The following is a 23,182-nucleotide window of genomic DNA, read 5'->3' on the forward strand; positions in this document are numbered from 1 at the left end:
TGTTGTAGGAGGCGTGATAGACTATATCATGCTGCAGTAGCAGATCAACCCCAAAATCCAGTGATTTGACACAACAAGGGTTTCTTCTTATGTCAGTTACTACATGCATCACAGTTTGTCCAGGAAAGGAGAGGTCTCTCTGCATGTGCTCATTCAAGCACCAAGGCCAATAGGAGCCTTGCCTTCTGTAGCTACACCCTCTGGAATGTGCAGCCTCCTCAGTTACCATGGCAAGGGGACAGCCATTGGGTAGTTGTACTTCAACCCAGAAATGACACATCACTTCTTCTTCTGCACATTATACAGAACTAGTTCATGGCTGTATCTAGCTCCAACTGGCAATAAAATGTGGGCAAATGTAATGTTTGAGCACCACTGTTTTGTTCTGTCTGATATTTCATTTCTTTATTGGTGATAACATAGTAATACTTAAATTTATTGTTCTCTTGATAGGGGCTAGACATAATCCTCAGCTTTGTATGTTTATCATCCCATTTAACCTTCAGGACTCTCCTATAAGGGACATACAGTATTCTCTCCCTTCTTATCAGTGATGTACTGAAGTTTGGACAGATGAAATAACTTGGCCAAAGTCACCCGGCAACAGGTGACAGAACTAGGATTTGAAGGCAGAGCTCAAATTTGCAAAGAGAGAGAATTCTGCCCAATGCTTGTGGTCAGAGATGTCTACACAGAGGTAAGAATGGACCCATTCCCTTAGTGCTAAAAACAAGGAAAAACCACCCCCCAAACATCCCCAGAGGCGCCCTGTAGTGGTATCACAAATAGGTATTTTGTTTTAAAACATTCCCAGGGAGGGTTCTAGAACTCGATATTAAAAGGTTCACATGAATCCTGATATCACCGAAGCCAGAGATATTAGTGAAGTTTTTATTTTTGTTGCCTAACGTGGCTGTGGCACTGCTGATTTGAAATGGAGGTTCTTCCCTCTAGATGTCCATTTCTGCATGTCTTCAAAGGCACTCTCAGCTAAAATACATACAGACACTATCCTAGATATCTCCTGTCAGGTCGGGTCAGGAGGGCCAGTCAGGGATCAGGAGCCTCCTGAGATATCCACTCAGGTGACAATAAGTGTTTACCCTGAGACTGGTAGTGTGAAAAGGTCCTTGCCTCTGCCTTGATATTCGTGGAGAGCACAGACCCAGGTTATGCTCCACAGCCCAGAGCTCCACAGGCGGGGAAGCCACTTCTCCTGGATGATGAGCAGCCTGGGCATATGAAGCTTTTCCACACGTCCTCCCTTGTACCCCAAACTGTCTGTTCCTAGGACAAAAGTAAGTATCAAGAAAACATACAGTCACAGCCAAGTAGAACGGGAAGGGGCCCTCACAGGTCCAACCATTTTTATCTTGCAGGAAAATAAAGCCCAGAGAGGTTTAATGGTTAGACCATACACACCCTGTTAGTCATCTTCTCCCTCCCTGTGCACCACTCTTTCCTCTCTACTTATGCTGCTTTACAACACCCAGATTTCCATGAGCTTATAATAGATGTCTTAAATACATGGTTGGAGGGACAGACTTAAAAGGGAGACCACTAATTCCTTATCTCTGATTTAGAACGTGTTGTAGGAGAAACAGAACAAATATGATAGCTCCCTTTCTAAATGTCTGGGGTTGTAAAACTTTCAGCATCTACTTGGGGAATCTCAGCTGTAAAGCTATTTTCTTTAGGAACGTCATGGCTTGGATATTCGATATTGGCTGAATATCCCACTATAACTAATAAGAGACGAGATAGACTGTGATAATCATGCAGATTGCCTGATTTTTAAATGTTAGCATCTTTTATGTTTTCCAAAGAACATTCATAATCATTGCCATCAGAGCTGAAGAGCTGCCTATGAGGGAGATGGAAGGTGTTTTTCATCTCGCGAATTAAGAAGGTATAGCCAGCGGCAGGTCTATCCCCAGCCTATTAACAAGAGCTATGGTTAGAATCGGTCTTGATTTGTAGTACAATCCTGTTCATATCCCTACACCCCTGTACCTACAAGTAGTATAGATGAGAAACTTGGTCAGTACCTTGGCCATTCTTGGTACCCCAGTGGAATAGAAATTAACTTTTTACAAAAATGAATATAACTGTATTCACATGTTTAGGCATTAGGGCCAAATCTAGCACTCTAGCAAGCACAGACATCTAAGAATTGAGGAACTAGACTCAGAAGAATGTGATTTCATAGTAAGTAGGGTGTTCTGGCACATTCTGAGCACCTACATGATCATTTCATAAGACTTTATGCACACTTTTATGACAGCACTTATCATTCATGGGGGATAATTTGTAGAGCTTAAAAAGTCAGGAATCATGTTATTCTGTTTATAATACCAGATTCTGGCACAGAGCTGGCTTATGTGCAAAGCCAGCTAGGAAGAGGAGAAGAGAGAACACACTGACACATCCCATGTGCCAGGCATTGTGTTAGCAGGGCTCCACAGTGCTCTAGTTTCATCATTGCAGCTCTGTAAAATAGATACACTGGGTATTACATGAACTGAGTATTTCACATATAATGAAACTGAGCTTGGCGAGTGTAACGTTCCCAAGGCCACATCCTATCTAAGTTGCTCATCAGTGAGGGGCACTTACCTGAAGAACTGGAAGAAGTATACTCTTGTATTATACTTGGAATAAATTGGCACCTTAGGCTGTTCTTCTAAATGGTTGTATTATAGCTATAACCGGACACATTTTTTTCCCTCTCTTTCTTTTAGGGTTCAAGCTGTCTGTCTCATTTCTACCAATTCCTTTGGCACATCACTCCCTAATTGAGATTTGCATTGTGTCATGTATTTTACTAGTTAGTAATAACTCTTATAATGACCTTTTTATACTATTGTGTTTATCAATCCATGCTTTTGCCCATGTTTTTTCCTGCCTGGTCAAGTTGTACAGTAGTTGTAGAAGGAACAGGTATAGCAGTAACAGCTTAAACTTCTTGAGTATTTGCTGTGTAACTGGCACTATTTCAAGTGCTTTCATGATCTAAGTTATTTTACTCATCTGCCTTAAAAGGTGAAAACTGTTATCATGCCGACTTGGAAAGTGAGGAATCAGAAATACAGGAAAGTTAACTTGACCCACTATTTTGAGAAAGGTGCTTCATTTTTGGTCGTATTTTTTCATATTGCCTGGGATCAAATCCCACCTCTACCACAAGATTTGTTGCTTGGGCAAGTAATTTACTACCTGAAACCTCAGTTCCATTTGAAACAAAATGTGGGTTGTAATAGAACCTGCCTCACAGAGTTACTAAATGTACTGGATGAGTTAATATGTGTGCAGTGGATAGCTAAAGTGTCACTTTCCTGACACAAAGTAAGTGCTATGGAAGTGCCTGCCTTATAATAAATCATCATCATTATTAATATTTCCTTGTTCTCCAAGCCACAACTCAGGAGTTAGCATCTCTAGAAGGCCTTCCTGAGCCCCTGAGTTGGGCTGACCACACTTGCTTTCTGCTTTTAAAGCACCCTAGGCAAACCTCTACTTTAGAAATACATTATGATGAACATACCTTTTGCAAAATAATCTCTCCCACTAGGCTATTCTTAAAGACAAGGGCTAGATCATATCCTTCCTTGAATATGAATAAGAATATGAATATATCCAGGGGAAGGGAATGTGGTTGAGATTCCCGAGTCAGAAGTATCTCTCGGCTGAGAGGCCTCTCATGATATAACCACAGCAGCCGCTGTAAGCTGTCAGTTGCGCTACCCCGGGGAGGTGAGCACAAAGACACGATGTAATATGTGTCTGGAGGTCTATGGCCTGGTTGAGGGCAAAGATTTTCTAGGTGAGAATAAAAGTGACTCTTCCATCGGCCTCTATTCCTCCTCCCCACAGATAAAACAAAGGCATAGGGGATGGTGGGGAACATCGGCCCGTGAGAAGAACCAAGACTTGGACATAGGAAATAATCAAAGTTTTGTTTCAGCCTTTTGAAAAACTGTTCCTTCAGTTTTATACTTACTGAAATACTAAGAATGTGCCATAAATCATGAAGTTTCCTCTAGCAACCAGTGGTTGAAGTGCAACATCCAACTGAAGGACCTCATGAATCAGGAAGAAAGTGTGGGTGCCCCTAAAGCAGGGCCCAGAATCACCATATATCTATAGCTATTATGGGCACATGGGTAAGGTGGTCCTTCGGAGATGAGAACTGTACTTGAACATATACTAATGATTCACAAATGATTCCTATATTTTACTGTGTCGATTAAGCTTTCTGTGCATATCTTAGCCAAGAACACTTGAAAGATTTGGCAAGTAGTGAAAAAAAAGTCCTGTGTGGTTTACTGTGAAAGGGTATTCTAGACAGCAAGCAAGCTGTAATGTGCCCCAGAGTCATAACATGGTCCCTCTGTGGCAGCCACAGTCAACAGGGTCACCCCAGTGTCCTTCCAACACCACTTCTGCATGAACGACCTTGCTCAGCACACCCTTCCCAGCATTCAGTCCACCTTCTTGCACACAGGCTCCCACCTGGACAGGAAGGTGACACACGTGAGCAAGGGACCCTGTTCCTGCCCCAGCTCCCATGACTGTGACCAACTAGCATTGCCTTGTGCTTATTCATTTTGTCACAGGTGCAAATGACTTTCATGGAGAACATTTCAGAGGTGACTGAATTCATTCTTGTGGGGTTAACAGATGCTCTAGAGATGCAGGTCCCTTTATTTATAATCTTCACTCTCATTTACTTCATCACGCTGGTTGGGAACCTGGGGATGATTGTGTTGATCCTGATGGACTGTGTTTACGCCTCGGCTGTCACTCCCAAGGTGATGGTGGGGTTTCTCACAGGAGGTAAGATCATCTCCTACAATGCATGTGCTGCCCAGATGTTCTTCTTTGCAACCTTTGCAACTATTGAAAGTTTCCTCCTGGCCTCAATGGCCTTCGACCGCCACGCAGCAGTGTGTAAACCCCTGCATTACACCACCACTGTGACAAGCACTGTGTGTGCCATACTGGTCACAGGCTCCTACATCTGTGGACTTTTGCGGTCTTCCGTCCATGTTGCCTTCACTTTCCCCCTCTCCTTCTGTCATTCCAACACTGTTCATCACTTTTTCTGTGACATTCCCCCACTCCTGACCCTCTCCTGCTCTGATATCTACACAAATGAGATCGTGCTCTTTACTTTGGCAGTATTCAATGTCCTTTTCACTCTTTTGGTTATTTTGAACTCTTACCTGTTCATTTTTATTGCCATCCTGAGGATGCGCTAAGCTGAGGGACAGAAGAAGGCCTTTTCCACCTGTGCATCTCACCTCACCACTGTTTCCATCTTCTACAGGACAATCATATTCATGTACTTACAGCCAAATTCTAGTCATTCCATGGACACAGACAAAATGGCATCCGTGTTCTACACCACAATCATCCCCATGCTGAACCCCCTGGTCTACAGCCTGAGGAACAAAGAGGTCAAGAGTGCATTCATTAAGGTGGTTGGAAAAGCAAAGTCTTGGTGGGCTTAGCCTACTAATTAGAACTGGCATGCAAACCCTATGAAACTTCTATTGGACTCCTAGTGTGGAAGAATATTTTTGTAATTTTAATTCTTTCTTGTCTTTCATTTTTCTGAGTAGTTCCCTGGAAAATGAGACTGGTTCTGTTCATACTTGGGTGATATGATTGGTAAGAGAAACTTTGGATATCTTTTTCCAGAAATACTATATTGCCCCTATCTTATGACCAAGACAATCCTAGGGTATAGGTTTATACCATAGGATCCCACACAACATCACTTTATTGGTCTAATCTAATGTGTTTTACAGGCAAAGCTCATAAGTGTATAATGCCAGGGTACAGATCAATTACTAGAATTCAAAAGAGCTCCATGATTCTTGTACATAAAATAAAAGGCTTGTTTCTCAGACATTCATATTCCTAAGAATTACCTGAGCCTGTTGAAATGCAGAATCCCAGGGTCTGATTCCCCATCATCTAATTTAGTATGTCTCTGGTAGAGCCCAGAAATCTGGAGAATTATCCCCATTATCACATGTACCTGGATCCTGAACTTAGATATCAAGAATGCCAGTGGTGAGGGGGCTGGGACTTGAACAGTCCTGTTTGCATTGGGTTTTGCGGTGTTCCACTGACATTAATCACAGGGCATGTGAGTCTGAGGCACACCCTAAGGGGTCTCCTCTATTCCAGACATAATCTTCACTACCTCCATTGTGGAACAGGTGCCCAATTTCTCCTTAGTAGTCAGGATCAATTATCCCAGCCAGGACAGTAGCATCCTTATTTGCCTGTTGATCTAGAGGCATGAGGCACCCAAAGTGATTATGTAGCAATCTTAATTTATATAGTTCAATAGAATCATTCTCGAAAAGAAAGGTAAAACAACAAAACAGAATCATGGCTATGTCTTCTGACAGAAGAAGCATTCCTCCCACTGGAACAAAGACCTCTTGAGCAGCAGAGCATGAGGTCCTGGGGACAGGGAGCAAAAACTTTGCAGTGAACAGCTGAAGTGTCACTCCCGTTTCCAACCACTGATTCCTGCATCTGTAAGTCTGAGCTATGGGAGAAACAGCACCACATACCAATCTAGCATATACAGCCTCCTGGAGAAACTTCCCTCAGCTCTGAAACGTATGGCCACCTAACTGGTGTGTAACTACGTCTTCCAAAGATCATTCACTACTCCATCAAGCCAAGAAATGAGTTCCTTGAGCAGAAAGAATGCAGTATGGATTACCAATGTGGTATGGATCACCAGCGCGGTATGGATTACCATGATGGCAGATAAAACATTTTGTAAGTCTGCAGGTTTGGCAGGACCGCTGTGTGCAAAGAAGGTGAATCTTTATCCCAAGGAAGTGCAGTTATGCATCTCAAACTGGGGAAATAACTACTCTGGCCAGGGGACTACAGTGACTTTTGGATCTCTTGGAATTAGTGTTAGTTCAGAGCCAGTGTCCACTAGTCCCCAAAATTCTGACTATTTCTTTTCCCCCAATATGCAGTTGTGTTGTTAAGGGCCTATAGCCCCTTTGGAGAAGGCTGATAAAAGATTAACAGTATTAGTTTTTGGCTGGATAATGAGGTCTGTCCTCATGAGGACCAAATCTCCTCTTCATTCAAAGGGTCTGGGTCTGTAAACTACCTCAAGTCTGGGAATTGATTCTCTGTGTTATGATTCAAGTGAGACTTTTGTTCAATTCATCTAGAATTCTTCCACCTAGATAGACCAAGTAAAAATTTAGTAGACTTCTCATCCATTTCACTTCTAGGAACACTGTCATCAACGAGCCAAGGCCATAGGTCTCTGTGTGTCAGACTATTCTGATTACTGCTTTGATCCTGTGTATGTTATGGTAACCACACCCACCATGCCTTTGGAAATTACCGTTACTTGGTCCTTGTCACCCAGGGATTTAACTATCCCATTGATTTTAAATTTCCCATTCAGTGGCAGCATATCTCACTATAATTTCTGATGTAGAGAGAAGAGCCATCACAGAGCTCTTCAAGGATGCTGGGGCTCCCCTCATAAATGTGTTTCTCAGAGTCAAGATGAAAGGTGTGCTCTCTGGATTCTCCTGGGTAGGGGATCAGGTCCTAAATGACAAACCCACTCTAACATTCTCATCTCCTGAAGCCTTCAAATTGTTTTCTCTCTACCAACACAGGTCTAGCATTTAAGTTTTTTGGTGCAGGCCACCTGTTGGTCCATGTTTGGGACAAACAAACTGTTGGAGCCCTTTCTAATACCCACGAGCTGCAAAATTAAACTCAGAATCTGTGTTTAGTGAGTCCATGCCAATAAATTCAGACTGATCCAATGTTATATTCATTCCATCATTAACTCGTACACTTAATGCCCATATTCCTCAGATTTTTGTTTATGTAAATTGGAAAAAATTGTGTTATTCTCTGCAATGTAGTACCCTTTCTCATAGGTCAGACTTTATACCTCACCTTACAGGGCCTGCTAGGACGGGAGTCTAGTTATAGGTCCAGAAGCAAAAGGGATCATTGGAGTGGGTCCTATGGAGAACAAGAGATGTCTTCCAAGGCAAATATTTTAAGGGGGCCATTACAGACACTGTCAGGTTAATCTACCAGATGGGGGTAAGGCAGTTTCTCCCACTAGCAAACACTCATCAGAATCTAAGGGGTCTATGTTCTCAGATTCATCAAGATTGTCCCACATGTCCCCATACCAATTTTTAGGGTCTCATTGCTTCCCAACTAATGCAATAATTTTAACATAAGAAATCTTTTGTGGTTCGGAATTCAATTCGCTTGTAAATTAGCTGCTCACAGAATGCACTCTGCGTCTGGTTTCAGCAACCTCGGCTCTGCAAATACAGGATGTACTGGTCTCTTTCTGGGTGGACATCGACATTTTCAGGTCCTCATGCAATACTTAAACCGAGAATTTTAATCCCCATGCTCATTCTCTTCTTTTCCACTGAAGCAACCGGCCAATCTCATTACATTCATCACTTCAGCAAAAATGTTCAATGCATGTTCACCCAAAACTTGGCCTCTTATATATTTGATTAGTTGTACCCAATGGTGAAATTTTTCTCATGTCTGTCGTCACATCATACCATGGACTCCTATGCTCTCTTTACTCCTGGATATAGAGTCATTAGTGCCTTGAAATCAAATCAGATTGGAAAAAGAGATTTCAAAAAATATCTAAACAGATTTCCAGAAATCTCAGAACCAGTTTAGAAAACTCATCCTTAAGATTCTATTATTCTAGAACCACTCCTGGTATTAAAAGCTGTATGAATTGGGGTTCTACAAGAAATAGAACCAAAAGATTGTATAGATAGAGGGGGCAAAAAAGGAAATTTTATTTTAAGGAATTTGCTCATGCAACTGTGGACCATGGTTAGTCCAAATCTGCAGGAAGCAAGCAAGCTGAAGACTCAGGAAGAGCTGATGCAATGTGAGTGCAAAGGCAGTCCAGAAGCAGAATTCCTCTTTCTCAGGAGAGCTTTTTTTCTCTTAAGGCCTTCACCTGATTGGATAATGCCCACCCACATGGTAGATGATAATCTGTTTGTTCAAAATCTACTAATTTAATTGCTAATCTTATCTAAAAAAATACCTTCACGGTAATATTTGGACTGGTGTTTGACCAAATACTGTGATCTGTAGCCTAGCCATGTTAACCCATAAAATTGACCATCATAGCCCAGGAAATGACAGAAGATTTGATAGAACTTCAAATCTCAATGGCATTATGTTTCCATCTTAGAAAACTGAGGAAATGCTTTTAGCAACATTTTATTTACTAGGAACTCATCATACAAAGTATTGGCTCAAAATATGCTGTCATCATCTGGGTCTTACAAATAAATTTAATTCAAAAAAAAGTCTCAGTCTGATTAGTGTTAATCTTTAGAAAAAGATTAAATCTTTTGTCTGTTGAGTTATTGAAAGCAGTGTGACATTCTTCTAAAGACAAGATATTTATTTTCCACTCACTCCCTTTGAGATCCTGAAGAGTCGATGGGTTTTAATGCTGATAGTCAGAGGACAGTAATAGACAAAAACAGAAGAACTGAGAGTCCTGTTCTTGCCACTGACTTGTTAGGCATTATACAAACCAGGCAACTTCTCTGGATCCACTTTCTCCATGAAGAACTTTGAAAAGAGGATTTCCAATATTCTCATGATTGGATATGCTTTGTTATTTTAGGCCAATACTTTGTTAGTTTAGGCCTCCTGATTTTTTTTCCAGTTTTGGGTCCTTTACTAGTTCCATCACATTTTCCCTCTGTGTGAACTGCTTTTTCCTCCAAATTTCATGCTAGCTTCTTCTCACTGTTCATTTTTCAGCTCAAATGTCACCTCCTCAAAGAAGATGCTTTTGAGGCCCCTCTTCCTCTAATCACTCTCTAGCCCATTAACCTATTATATTTTCTTCATGAGATTTATCACTACCTGATAACATCCAATTTACTTGTTTACCTTGTTTACTATCTTTTTAACTACCATGTAAGCTCCATGACAGTAGGAATCTTGTCCGTCTTACTTACCTTTGTATGCCCAGCACTTAAGATAGTGATGTGCCCATCACTTAACATATTTGTTTGATCAACCAGTCAATCAATGATGAACTAAGCTTTAAGTGGGTGGACCATAAGACTTTGTAATTATCACCTAGGGTAACAGTCACTTCTCAGAGAAAACGTGTCAAATGTCTATTCCATCATATAGACCTAATAAAGCAAAATAAATGAGGGAAAGAGAAATGCAATAAAGGTAAAGGTGTTTTAAATCTGTATGTTTAATATGACAAAGTAATAATTGAGCAGGGTCATCATCAAACCTGTAAATCTGTACTTCATATTGAGTGAATGTGGATGCTTTCTTCAAATTCTGGAAGACCACAGTAAGGGAGTTATATGGAAAGTAGCAGAAGAGAGTTAAATGTCTGCTGAATGTTCCCCCTCAATTTGTTCCTTTATACATGGCCAAGGATACCAGAGCCTCCCTCTTGTATATGAAATATAAAATATGGTCTCACACTAACAAATGGAAACTCATCCCATGCTCCTGGCTAGGAAGAATTAATATTGTCAAAATGGCCATCCTGCTCAAAGCAATATACTGATTCAGTGCAATCCCTATCAAATTACCAACAACATTCTTCAATGAACTAGAACAAATAGTTCAAAAATTCATATGGAACCACCAAAGACCCCAAATAGCCAAAGCAATCCTGAGAAGGAAAAATAAAGTAGGGGGGATCTCACTCCCCAACTTCAAGCTCTACTACAAAGCCACAGTAATCAAGACAATTTGGTACTGGCACAAGAACAGAGCCACAGACCAGTGGAACAGAATAGAGACTCCAAACATTAACCCAAACATATATGGCCAATTAATATACGATAAAGGAGCCATGGACATACAATGGGGAAATGACAGTCTCTTTAACAGATGGTATTGGCAAAACTGGACAGCTACATGTAAGAGAATGAAATTGGATCACTGTCTAACCCCATACACAAAAGTAAATTCAAAATGGATCAAAGACCTGAATGTAAGTCATGAAATCATAAAACTCTTAGAAAAAAACATAGGCAGAAATCTGATGGTCATAAGCATGAGTGATTTCTTCATGAACATATCTCCCCAGGCAAGGGAAACAAAAGCAAAAATGAACAAGTGGGACTATATCAAGCTGAAAAGCTTCTGTACAGCAAAGGACACCATCAATAGAACAAAACGGTACCCTACAGTATGGGAGAATATATTCGTAAATGACAGATCCAATAAAGAGTTGACATCAAAAATATATAAAGAGCTCACGCACCTCAACAAACAAAAAGCAAATAATGCAATTAAAAAATGGGCAGAGGAACTGAACAGTTCTCCAAAAAAGAAATTCAGATGGCCAACAGACACATGAAAAGATGCTCCACATTGCTAGTTATCAGAGAAATGCAAATTAGAACCACAATGAGATATCACCTCACAGCAGTAAGGATGGCTACCATCCAAAAGACAAACAACAAATGTTGGTGAGGTTGTGGAGAAAGGGGAACCCTCCTACACTGCTGGTGGGAATGTAAACTAGTTCAACCACTGTGGAAAGCAGTATGGAGGTTCCTCAGAATGCTCAAAATAGAAATACCATTTGACCCAGAAATTCCACTTCTAGGAATTTACCCTAAGAATGCAGCACTCCAGTTTGGAAAAGACAGATGCACCCCTATGTTTATCGCAGCACTATTTACAATAGTCAAAATATGGAAGCAACCTTAAATGTCCATCAGTAGATGAATGGATAAAGAAGATGTGGTACATATACACAATGGAATATTACTCAGCCATAAGAAGAAAACAAATCCTACCATTTGCACCAACATGGATGGAGCTAGAGGGTATTATGCTCAGTGAAATAAGCCAGGCGGAGAAAGACAAGTACCAAATGATTTCACTCATATGTGAAGTATAAGAACAAAGGAAAACTGAAGGAACAAAACAACAGAAGAATCACAGAACCCAAGAATGGACTAACAGTTACCAAAGGGAAAGGGACTGGGAAGGATGGGTGGGTAGGGAGGGATAAGGGGAGGGAGAAGAAAGGGGGTATTATGATTAGCATGCATAATGTGGTGGGTGGAAGAAAGGCGAGGGCTGTGCAACACAGAGAAGACAAGTAGTGATTTTACAGCATCTTACTACGCTGATGAACAGTGACTGTGAAGGGGTATATGAGGGGGACTTGGTGAAGGGGGGAGCCTAGTAAACATAATGTTCTTCATGGAATTGTAGATTAATGATATCAAAATAAATAAAAATAAAAATATGGTCTCAGTTCTCCAAGATGATAATAATTTGGGACTTCAGCTCAACTCAGCGATGACAATTGGGTGGGAAAAACTTCTTGAAACAAGAGGCTCATGATCTTGATTAGGGAATTCCCTATTTCTCAGAAAATTATTTTGGGCACTGAATGGTGATAAAAGGTTTAATACTGGTCTTTGACAAACATACTTCAGAACATCCATTGATGGGATCCCAAGTGTAGGGACAGTTTTAGTTTGGACTAATTATCTGGTAACAGGGGAGGAGATCAGCAATCACAACCTACCTCTGGGACATGGAACCTATGAGACAAGACCCCAGATAGCAAAGCAACCTACTCCTTCCATGGTTTTTCATTTGGGAAGGTTACTAAAGTCTCTGCCCCACTGGGGACTCTCCAGGCTCATGTCCTCCTTTCTCTGTCCACCAGAGCAGTCAGGCAGCACCTGCAAGGTCCTATCTCTTATGAATATAATAGAGAAGACTGGCTCAGTATACCCCTCTCCCTTCTGTTGGAGCTAAGAGAAAGTCTTTTTCTACCTCCTTGAGATTTACAAAGTTCCAGGCACCAACTGACACTGAGTTAGAAAAGTGAGTAATGGTTTTGCAAGTTGAGACTCCAGTATTTAAGAATTAGCTCAGACCATGACTTGCAGTATTTTCTCTGAATCCACCTGGAAGCCAAATTTTCTGAGTAAAATGTAAGAACTAGTCTCAAAGAAATATTGAGAGAATAAATAACATAAATTCGTGTGGCTTAAGAGTTCATAAAACCCTCTCCTCATATGATATTGCATACTTCTGACAGATAATAAGGCCGATGTTATTAATATTACCCCTTATTAATATTGTCTCTTTCACAGAGTCAAAGAAATGAGGGAGGAGTTAGCATTTGTTATGCAAAGTGATAGGTTTCATACATCAAGCCAAGTGTTCTAAATACTTTATCTCATTTAATCTCATCCCAATCATATTAGGTAAGTACTATTATTTATATTGTTTCACCATGGGGAAAACAAAAGTAATGTGAGATCATCTGCGCAAAGGGTAATACTGTTAGTGGTAGACACAGATTCTAATGCAGGCCTGTTCATTGCCGAATCCACTAGCCACTCTTTTAGAGTAATATTAATTGGGCAAGTGGAAAGCTGTTCTAGACTAGATTCTCTAGATTTCCACAATGCACATGGACAATTTTTCTCTAATATCCTTTCCAGCTGAGTTGGGCTTTCTGGAAAATAAGAAGAAAATGAAGGTGTGATGTGGGACTGACTTGGCGGCACTGAGATGGATGTGGATTGGTGAACAGATACCAGCCGGGGCAGATTGCCAGGCACAGTGCTGAAGGGCTCCGCTCTTAGGTTGCCTTTTTCCTGTGCAACCTGGAATAGCAAGTGGGTAATATGTTCATATACTAAGTTTACGCACCCTCTTGAACCTTAAAATTCACTATTTTGTCTATCCAGAATATGGACCCCACTACTCTGCCTACCTCTCCTCTAGTTAATTTCCATTCTTCAGATCTAAGCTTAAATATTACTCCCTCTAGGAAGACTTTTCAGAATGGTCTAATTATAAATTATTCCAGGCTTTAAAACACAGTATTTTTCTCCTTAGCATTTTGATGTAAATATAAATAAATATATATATATAACATATATAAAACACTTATATATAACAATTAAATTTAAAAAACAACTATATATTATTATATATGACAGAAAATTTAATTGACAGTGTCTGCCTCTTTCATTAGGATGTAATAATCACTTGAGCACAGACTGTACAATTCTGACCACCAATGCAGTTGGTATTTGGCACTTAATACATTATTAAACGTGAGTGACTTCAGAAAAGATGGCTAAAATGTGAAATGGCAAATTAAAGATTTTTTTAAATCTCAATATCAGCAGACTAGAACAATGGGCTGATGTTAAAGGAATGAGGGGAGACTTTTGCTGCTCTGAAAATAAGAAAAATGATCAGAAATTGTAACATCTAAGGAGCTAAACATCAGTCAGAGTGTGAGGATACCACCAAAACAATCAGATACCAACCTGTAAATGAACCTTATCTTGATTAGATTAAAGAAATAGACGGCCCATAAATATATGGGTAATTCCAAATCTTTCTAGTGTTGACCATTCCTGAGATCTGTCCCATGCAGCACGCTTTTATGGGAGATATTTTAAATGGGAGGATTTCTAGAGCTAAAATTGTGAGAAATATCAAAACCATGTCATGTGAGGAAAAGCCAGACAAATCAGGATGAAAACATAGGATTGCATGATAACGGCTCTTAAGTGTCTGAAGTGTTTCCTGTCAAAATGGCCCTAGTGTGTAGAACAGAATGAATATGTAGAGACTGCACAGAAATAAGTTCCAGCTGATTACAAGAAAGGGCTGTTAGAGCATTGATCCCTCCAACAGTGGAACAAGAGAGCCAGAAGGTAATGAGATTTCCTAGGAATTGATCTGATAAGGGACTGAACGAAGCAATTTCTGAGGTCTCTTCCAAGTCTGGGAATTTATGACCTGTGATAGCTCTGATATAAATATTTTACCATAGTTCCTGAAGAGCGCTGATAAGATAACATGAATTGACTGACTATAATAAGATTCTCAGAAGTCATCATTATCACACAGATTTCAAAGCCCTCCATCATAATACAGAGAGTTGAATGGCCTACACATTTGTTTGTTGTACCTTCTATATGTTGTCCTCCTGTGATAAGGTGATGGGATTTTTTTTTCCCATAGTATAGCCCAAATGTTTTCCATAATTGGGGAATCTAAAGTTGTTTTCCATACAGGCTTTAAGACAAATGGTTTGATTATGAAATAATCTTATGTGGAAAAAGAGAAAGTGGAAAAAATATATAAATGATGTGATTTTCCACAGTGTATTTATTTGTTCAACATAAGATTACTGAGTGCCCACAATCTGCACATCATTGGCTTGGTAATACAGAGAGATAACAATATAAATAAGAGGACAGCTGCCCTTGAACTTACAAATAACAATGATAGTTTCTGTTATTAGGCTGCTAGTACTATAGATGAGCCATTGTGGTGTATACTTTACATTGTGATCTCATTTAATCCTCACAACTCCTAGAACCAAGTATAATTGTTATTCCCATTTTTCAAATAAAGAAATTGGGACTCAGAGAAACTGCATATTGCCTACAGCATCACAGAACAACAAGATGGAATTATTCAAACCACACCATTTAATTTCAAAACTGATTTCACACCACTACACTGCCCTTCCTATGCATGTTATAATAACATGTTGAATATGCCAGTGACATCAGAAATAATTCAAAGCATTATTGAAGTTCGGAAAAGCAAAAGAGAATGATCGAAATAGCATGCTTGTTAACTGTTAGAAGAACAACACAGAGCCAGTCATGCCCTCCATGCTCTTAATATTTATGACCCCCGCTGATCTCATTCTTCATGCTTGTGACACCGAAGTGGACTTACATGAGTGCTTCTTATGGGAGCTACTGTTTCTACACTGAGGTAGAAACTTCAATGCCCCTGCTAAGTAATAAAAAACACTAAAGTTCAGCAACTTGATGCAAGGTCACATTTGCCTTTCTCTTTTCCACCTTCTTAGAAATGAACTATTCTTAGAAAAGAAATGGAATGGATAACATTTGAGAGTTATGTCGATTAATTAGAAGTTTAGAGGAAGCTAGACTGGTTTTTCTTGGATTTCACTTTAGCTCCTTAGAAGAGAAAATAAATATGGAAATAGAGACTGGCTTGGTCTATTCATGCCCAAACTCAAGGAACTCCAACAGGTTATAATCACAAATTTTCTCATACCACCAGAAGCCAGGAGTGCAATGATAAAACACCCTGTTTCCCACAAGTCCTTTGCTTCGTCTCCTGATTGGATGTGAATAGAGAAACCAGGGGTCAGGAGGACTTCGTGATCTGAGGCTTATCCTTGACACTGTCAAGCTCATGCCTATGTGAGGTCTTTGCTCCAAGGCCATGTTTTCTTTCTTGCTCCTGACAATTACTTTCTTCTCCAAACCCTCCTAATATATGTATATTAACCTGAGGATTGATAAGATTAAGCATCTTTTCATGTGTCTGTTGTTCATGTGCATGTCCTCATTGGAGAAACGGGTATGCAAGTCTTTTTCCCAGTCATAATTAGATTGTTTGTTTTGTTGCTATTGAGTTATAGGAGTTTCTGTCTATTCTGACATTAAATTCTTATCAGATATATGGTTTGTAAATATTTTCTCCAATTCCATAGGTGGGTTTTTCACTAGATTGTTTCCTTGGCTACACAGAGCTACTGGTCCTTCTCGGCACACCTCTGATGATGCCATCCCACCACTGCCACCCTCACCTGGACAGTAGTGCCTCCCCTTATTTTTCTTTTTTTTTTTTGGTATCATTAATATACACTTACATGAGCAACACTGTGGTTACTAGATCCCCCCCCATTATCAAGACCCCACCACATAGCCCATTACAGTCACTGTCCATCAGTGTAGTAAGATGCTATAGAATCACTACTTGTCTTCTCTGTGTTATACTGCCTTCCCCGTGCCCCCCTCATATTATGTGTGTTAATTGTAATGCCCCTTTTTCCCCTTATTCCTCCCTTCCCACCCACCCTTCCCAGTCCCTTTCCCTTTGATAACTGTTAGTCCATTCTTGGGTTCTATGAGTCTGCTGCTGTTGTGTTACATCACTTTTTGTTCTTATACTCCACAGATGAGTGAAATCATTTGATAATTGTCTTTCTCCACCTGGCCTATTTCACTGAGCATAATACCCTCTAGCTCCATCCATGTTGTTGCAAATGGTATGATTTGTTTTCTTCTTATGGCTGAATAATATTGCATTGTGTATACCTGCCACATATTCTTCATCCATTCATCCACTGATGGACACTTAGGTTGCTTCCATTTCTTGGCTATTGCAAATAATGCTGTGATAAACATAGGGGTGCATATGTGTTTTTAGAACTGGGCTCCTGCATTCTTAGGGTAAATTCCTAGGAGTGCAATTCCTGGGTCAAATGGTAAGTCTGTTTTGAGCATTTTGATGTACCTCCATACTGCTTTCCACGATGGTTGAACTAATTTACATTCCCACCAGCAGTGTAGGAGGGTTCCCCTTTCTCCACATCTTCACCAACACTGGTTGTTGTTTGTCTTTTGGATGTTGGCCATCCTAACTGGTGTGAGGTGATACCTCATTGTGGTTTTAATTTGCATTTCTCTGATGATTAGTAATGTGGAGCATCTTTTCATGTGCCTGTTGACCACCTGAATTTCTTCTTTGAAGAAGTGTCTTTTCAGATCCTCTGCCCATTTTTTAATTGGCTTATTTGCTTTTTGTTTGTTGAGGTGCATGAGCTCTTTGTATATTTTGTATGTCAACCCCTTATCAGATATGTCATTTATGAATATATTCTCCCATACTGTAGGATGCCTTTTCTCCTACTGATGGTGTCCTTTGCTGTACAGAAGCTTTTTAGTTTGACATAGTCCCACTTGTTCATTTTTGCTTTTGTTTCCCTTACACGTGGAGATGTGTTCATGAAGAAGTTGTTCATGTTTATATTCAAGAGAGTTTTGCCTATGTTTTCTTCTAAGAGTTTTATGGTTTTTTACTTACATTCAGGTCTTTGGTCCATTTTGAGTTTACTTTTGTGTATGGAGTTAGACAGTAATCCAGTTTCATTCCCTTACATGTAGCTATCCAGTTTTGACAACACCAGCTGTTGAAGAGGCTGTCATTTCCCCATTGTATATCCATGGCTCCTTTATCATATATTAAGTGACCATACATGCTTGAGTCTCTGGACTCTCTATTCTGTTCCACTGGTCCATGGGTCTGTTCTTGTGCCAGTACCAAATTGTATTGATTACTGTGGCTTTGTAGTAGAGCTTAAAATTGGGAAGTGAGATCCCCCCAGCTTTATTCTTCCTTCTCGGGATTGCTTTGGCTTTTGGGGGTCTTTTGTGGTTCCATATGAATTTTAGAACTATTTTTTCCAGTTCATTGAAGAATGCTGTTGGTATTTTGATAGAGATTGCACTGAATCTGTAGATTGCTTTAGGCAGGATGGCCATTTTGACAATATTAATTCTTCCTAGCCAAGAGCATGGGATGAATTTCCATTTATTAGTGTCATCTTTAATTTCTCTTAAGAGTGCCTTGTAGTTTTCAGGGTATAGGTCTCTCACTTCCTTGGTTAGGTTCTTTCCTAGGCATTTTATTCTTTTTAATGCAATTGTGAATGGAATTGTTTCCCTCATTTTTCTTTCTGCTAGTTCATCATTGGTGTATAGTAATGCAACAGATTCCTGTGTAATAATTTTGTATCCTGCAACTTTGCTGAATTCCTATATCGGTTCTAGTAGTTTTGGAGTAGTTTCTTTAGGGCTTTTTAAGTATAATATCATGTCATCTGCAAACAGTGACAGTTTGACTTCTTCCTTACCAATCTGGATGCCTTTTATTTCTTTGTGTTGTCCGATACCCATGGCTAGGACTTCCAGTACTATGTTGAATAAAAGCAGGGAGAGTGGGCATCCTTGTCTTGTTCCCAGTCTTAGAGGAAAAGCTTTCAGCTTCTCGCTGTTAAGTATAATGTTGGCTGTGGGTTTGTCATATACGCCTTTATTATGTTGAGGTACTTGCCCTCTCTACCCATTTTGTTGAGAGTTTTTATCATGAATGGATGTTGAATTTTGTCGAATGCTTCTTCAGCAACTATGGAAATGACCATGTGGTTTTTGTACTTCTTTTTGTTGATGTGGTGGATGATGTTGATGGATTTTCGAATATTGTACCATCCTGCATCCCTGGGATGAATCCCACTTGATCATGGTGTATGATCCCTTGATGTATTTTTGAATTCAGTTTGCTAGTATTTTGTTGAGAATTTTTGCATCTATGTTCATCAGGGATATTGGTCTGTAATTTTCTTTTTTTGTGGGGTCTTTGCCTGGTTTTGTGTTAGAGTGATGCTGGCTTCATAGAATGAGTTTGGGAGTGTTCTCTCCTCTTTTATTTTTTGGGAAACTTTAAGGAGAATGGGTATTATGTCTTCTCTATATGTCTGATAAAATTCGGTGGTGATGCCTCAACACCCAAAAAGGAAATAACCTGATTAACAAATGGGCAGAGGATATGAAGAGACAGTTCTCCAAAGAAGAAATTCAGATGGCCAACAGACACATGAAAAGACGCTCCACGTTACTAATCATCAGGGAAATGCAAATTAAAACCACAATGAGATATCACCTCACACCAGTAAGGATGGCGAGCATTGAAAAGACTAAAAACAACAAATGCTGGCTAGTATACAGAGAAAGGGCAACCCTCCTACACTGCTGGTGGGAATGTAAGGTAGTTCAACCACTGTGGAAAGCAATATGGAGGTTCCTCAAAAAACTAAAAATACAAATACCATTTGACCTGGGAATCCCACTCCATGGAATTTACCCAAACAATACAATTTCTCAGTTTCAAAGACATATGCACCCCTATGTTTATTGCAGCACTTTTTACAACAGCCAAGATATGGAAGCAACCTAAGTGTCCATCAGTAGATGAATGGATAAAGAAGATGTGGTACATATACACAATGGAATACTATTAGGCCATAAGAAAGAAACAAATCTTACCATTTGCAACAACATGGATGGATCTGGAGGACATTATGCTCAGTGAAATAAGCAAGGCGGAGAAAGACAAATGTCAGATGATTTCCCTCATTTGTGGAGTATAACAATGAAACAAAACTGAAGGAACAAAATAGCAGCAGACTCAGAGACTCCAAGAAGTGACTAGCAGTTACCAAAGGGGAGAGGTGTGGGAGGGTGGGTGGGGAGGGAGGGAGAAGGGGATTGAGGGGTATTATGTTTAGTACACATGGTGTGGGGGGTCACGGGGAGAACAGTGTAGCACAGAGCAGGCACATAGAGTATCTGCGGCATCTTACTACACTGATGGACAGTGACTGCAATGGGGTGTGGGTGGGGACTAGATAATATGAGTAAATGTAGTAACCACATGGTTTTTTCATGTGAAACCTTCATAACAGCGTATATCAATCATACTTTAATAAAAAATTTTTTTAAATATTCAGTGGTGAATCCATCTGGTCCAGGAGTTTTGTTCTTGGGTAGTTTTTTGATTACCAATTCCATTTGATTGCTGGTAATTGGTCTGTTTAGATTTTCTGTTTCCTCCTGGGTCAGTCTTGGAAGGTTGTATTTTTCTAGAAAGCTGTCCATTTCTTCTAGGTTATCCAGTTTGTTAGCATGTAATTTTTCATAGTATTCTCTAATAATTCTTTGTATTTCTGTGGTGTCCATTGTTATTTTTCCTTTCTCATTTCTGATTCTGTTTATATGTGAAGATTCTCTTTTTTTTCTTAATAAGTCTGGCTAGGGGTTTATCTATTTTGTTTATTTTCTCAAAGAACCAGATCTTGGTTTCATTAATTTTTTCTGTTGTTTCATTCTTTTCAATTTTATTTGTTTCTGCTCTAATCTTTATTACGTCCCTCCTTCTACTGATTTTGGACCTCATTTGTTCTTCTTTTTCCAGTTTCAATAATTATAAATTTACACTATTCATTTGGGATTGTTCTTCCTTCTTTAAATAGAGTGCCTCCCCTTCTACACCTAGTAGCCAAACCTCGAGGACCTCATTGCAGGATCCTCTTTCCACTCTCCTTTCCAGCACCTTCCACTCCATCTACACTGAATCACCATTTCTCATGACTGTCATATCCATGCTTTACAATTTTCAGTTGTGTTTTCTAATAAACTTCCCTTTCCTTAGATATCTTTACTCTCCTATACTTTCTCTCCATGAGTTCTTGACTGACTCTCAAAATTGAAAATGCATTCCCTCTTTAAAATATAATTGTCTAATTTATACATTTCATATGACTTTAATTTTCTTTATAATCATGTTACATATACTTATACCATACCATGAGCTTCTGAATATTGCACCCATATATGCAACTCAATACCTCAGGAGTCACTAAGTGTAAATATAAATGAATGAATGAATGAAAGGCTTCCTACCCTCACTTTTATAACTACTTCACTCAAAATTTCCTTCACACTTTCTTGTGAATTTACTGGAAAAAAATGTGATTTTTTATTCCATTTCTACTGAAAATAGCATAGAATCCCACAAACTTCCTCTGCCTTTTTCTCCCCCAAAATATGATTTAATTCAGCGCAACTCTTGGTAATTAGAAATTAAGTTGTAGATATTTATGTGAAGAGACTTTGTAAAAGGAGAAAAAGAGCACAGTTCCTAATACTTCTAGTTTCTAAGCCCAGCCCTGATTAGATTGGGCCACGGCTCACAGTGTGAGCTAATATATTGTCAATACGATCCTTCCTTCTGCCTCTGCAACTCTCCACAGACAAAAGCCATTAGCTCGATGACCTGGGGAAATCGCTCAGTGTTGATGGAGTTCGTGTTCCTGGCCTATCCCTCCCACCCAGAGCTGCGTGTCTTGTCCTTCCTTGGAGTCAGCCTGGTGTACACACTGATCATCAGTGGGAACGTGCTAATTGCGGTGGCCATCCAGAAAGAAGCCCGCCTGCACACACCCATGTACTATTTCCTGGGCAGCCTCTCAGCAGTAGAAGTGTGCTACACGGCTGTGGTGGTGCCGCACATCCTGGCCGACATCCTACAGTCGGAGAAGACCATCACCCTCCTGGGCTGTGCCACTCAGATGGTTTTCCTCATCGGACTGGGCAGTGCCGATTGCTTCCTCCTGGCAGCCATGGCCTATGACCGGTACGTTGCGATTTGCCGCCCCTTGCGGTACCCTCTCATCGTGACTCTAACTCTGTGCGCCCGCTTGATTGTGACCTCAGTGGTCACTGGTTTGGGCCTGTCCTCACAACTGGTGGCCTTCATCTTCTCTCTGCCCTTCTGCCGGGCTCGGGGTATCGAGCACTTCTTCTGCGATGCGCCGCCCGTGATGCGTCTTGTCTGTGCCAACAGCCACATCCACGAGCAGTCGGTGCTGGTGGCGGCCACACTGGCCATCGCCGTGCCTTTCCTCCTTATCGCCACCTCCTACGCCTTCATTGTGGCTGCTGTGCTCAAAATCCGCTCGGCAGCTGGCCGCCACCGGGCCTTCTCCACCTGCTCCTCGCACCTCACTGTGGTCCTGCTGCAGTATGGCTGCTGTGCCTTCATGTACCTGCGCCCCAGCTCCAGCTACTACCCCCAGCAGGATCAGTTCATCTCGCTGGTGTACACCTTAGGGACCCCACTGCTCAACCCCCTTATCTACACCCTGAGGAACAGTGAGATGAAGGGGGCCATAGGGAGAGTTCTTACCAGGGATTGTGTCTCCCAGAAGTGCTAGGATAGGGTAGGCCTATCAGCAAGGGTTCCAGTTCATGCAAATCCCCATGCAACTGAGATTTCTCTCTGTTAATGTTAAAACTGATCTTTAAAGATGGTACAAATGTCCTACATACTATTTAGCTATGTGTACCAGAGACCTTTAAAGTGTTTCTAGAGAAACATTTCAAGAGAAATTTGACTCAGTCACTTCTCTTCTGGAAAAGAAATTAACACATCAGCGTGACATAAAAGAAAGCAACAAGCATAAGATTACATCTCAGGTATCAGCTGGAAACAGATAGGTCATTCAGTAGGTTTTATCTGAAATAATGTAATAAAAAGATTCTGTGCAGAAGTATGAGTAAGGGAACCAATAAGGGGTGGCAGGGCACTTGCATTCTAGCAACAGCAAGAAGCCATCACCACCCCTAGACCTCACAGGCAAGCAGAGGAACAGTGTTTCTTG

At 40.4% G+C, this 23,182-nt stretch overlaps 1 protein-coding gene and 1 pseudogene across 1 annotated transcript; both read left to right on the plus strand.

The window, feature by feature from the left end:
• Window positions 1–4,622: 4,622 nt before the first annotated feature.
• LOC118909686 (olfactory receptor 5B12-like) lies at window positions 4,623–5,513 on the plus strand (annotated as a pseudogene).
• Window positions 5,514–21,790: 16,277 nt separating this feature from the next.
• On the plus strand, window positions 21,791–22,735 carry LOC118909738 (olfactory receptor 10W1). The gene has a single exon (XM_036880476.2). The coding sequence runs from the start codon at window positions 21,791–21,793 to the stop codon at window positions 22,733–22,735; it is 945 nt and encodes a 314-aa protein (XP_036736371.2).
• Window positions 22,736–23,182: the final 447 nt, after the last annotated feature.

Source organism: Manis pentadactyla, chromosome 9, assembly GCF_030020395.1.
Source record: "Manis pentadactyla isolate mManPen7 chromosome 9, mManPen7.hap1, whole genome shotgun sequence".
Taxonomy (NCBI): domain Eukaryota; kingdom Metazoa; phylum Chordata; class Mammalia; order Pholidota; family Manidae; genus Manis; species Manis pentadactyla.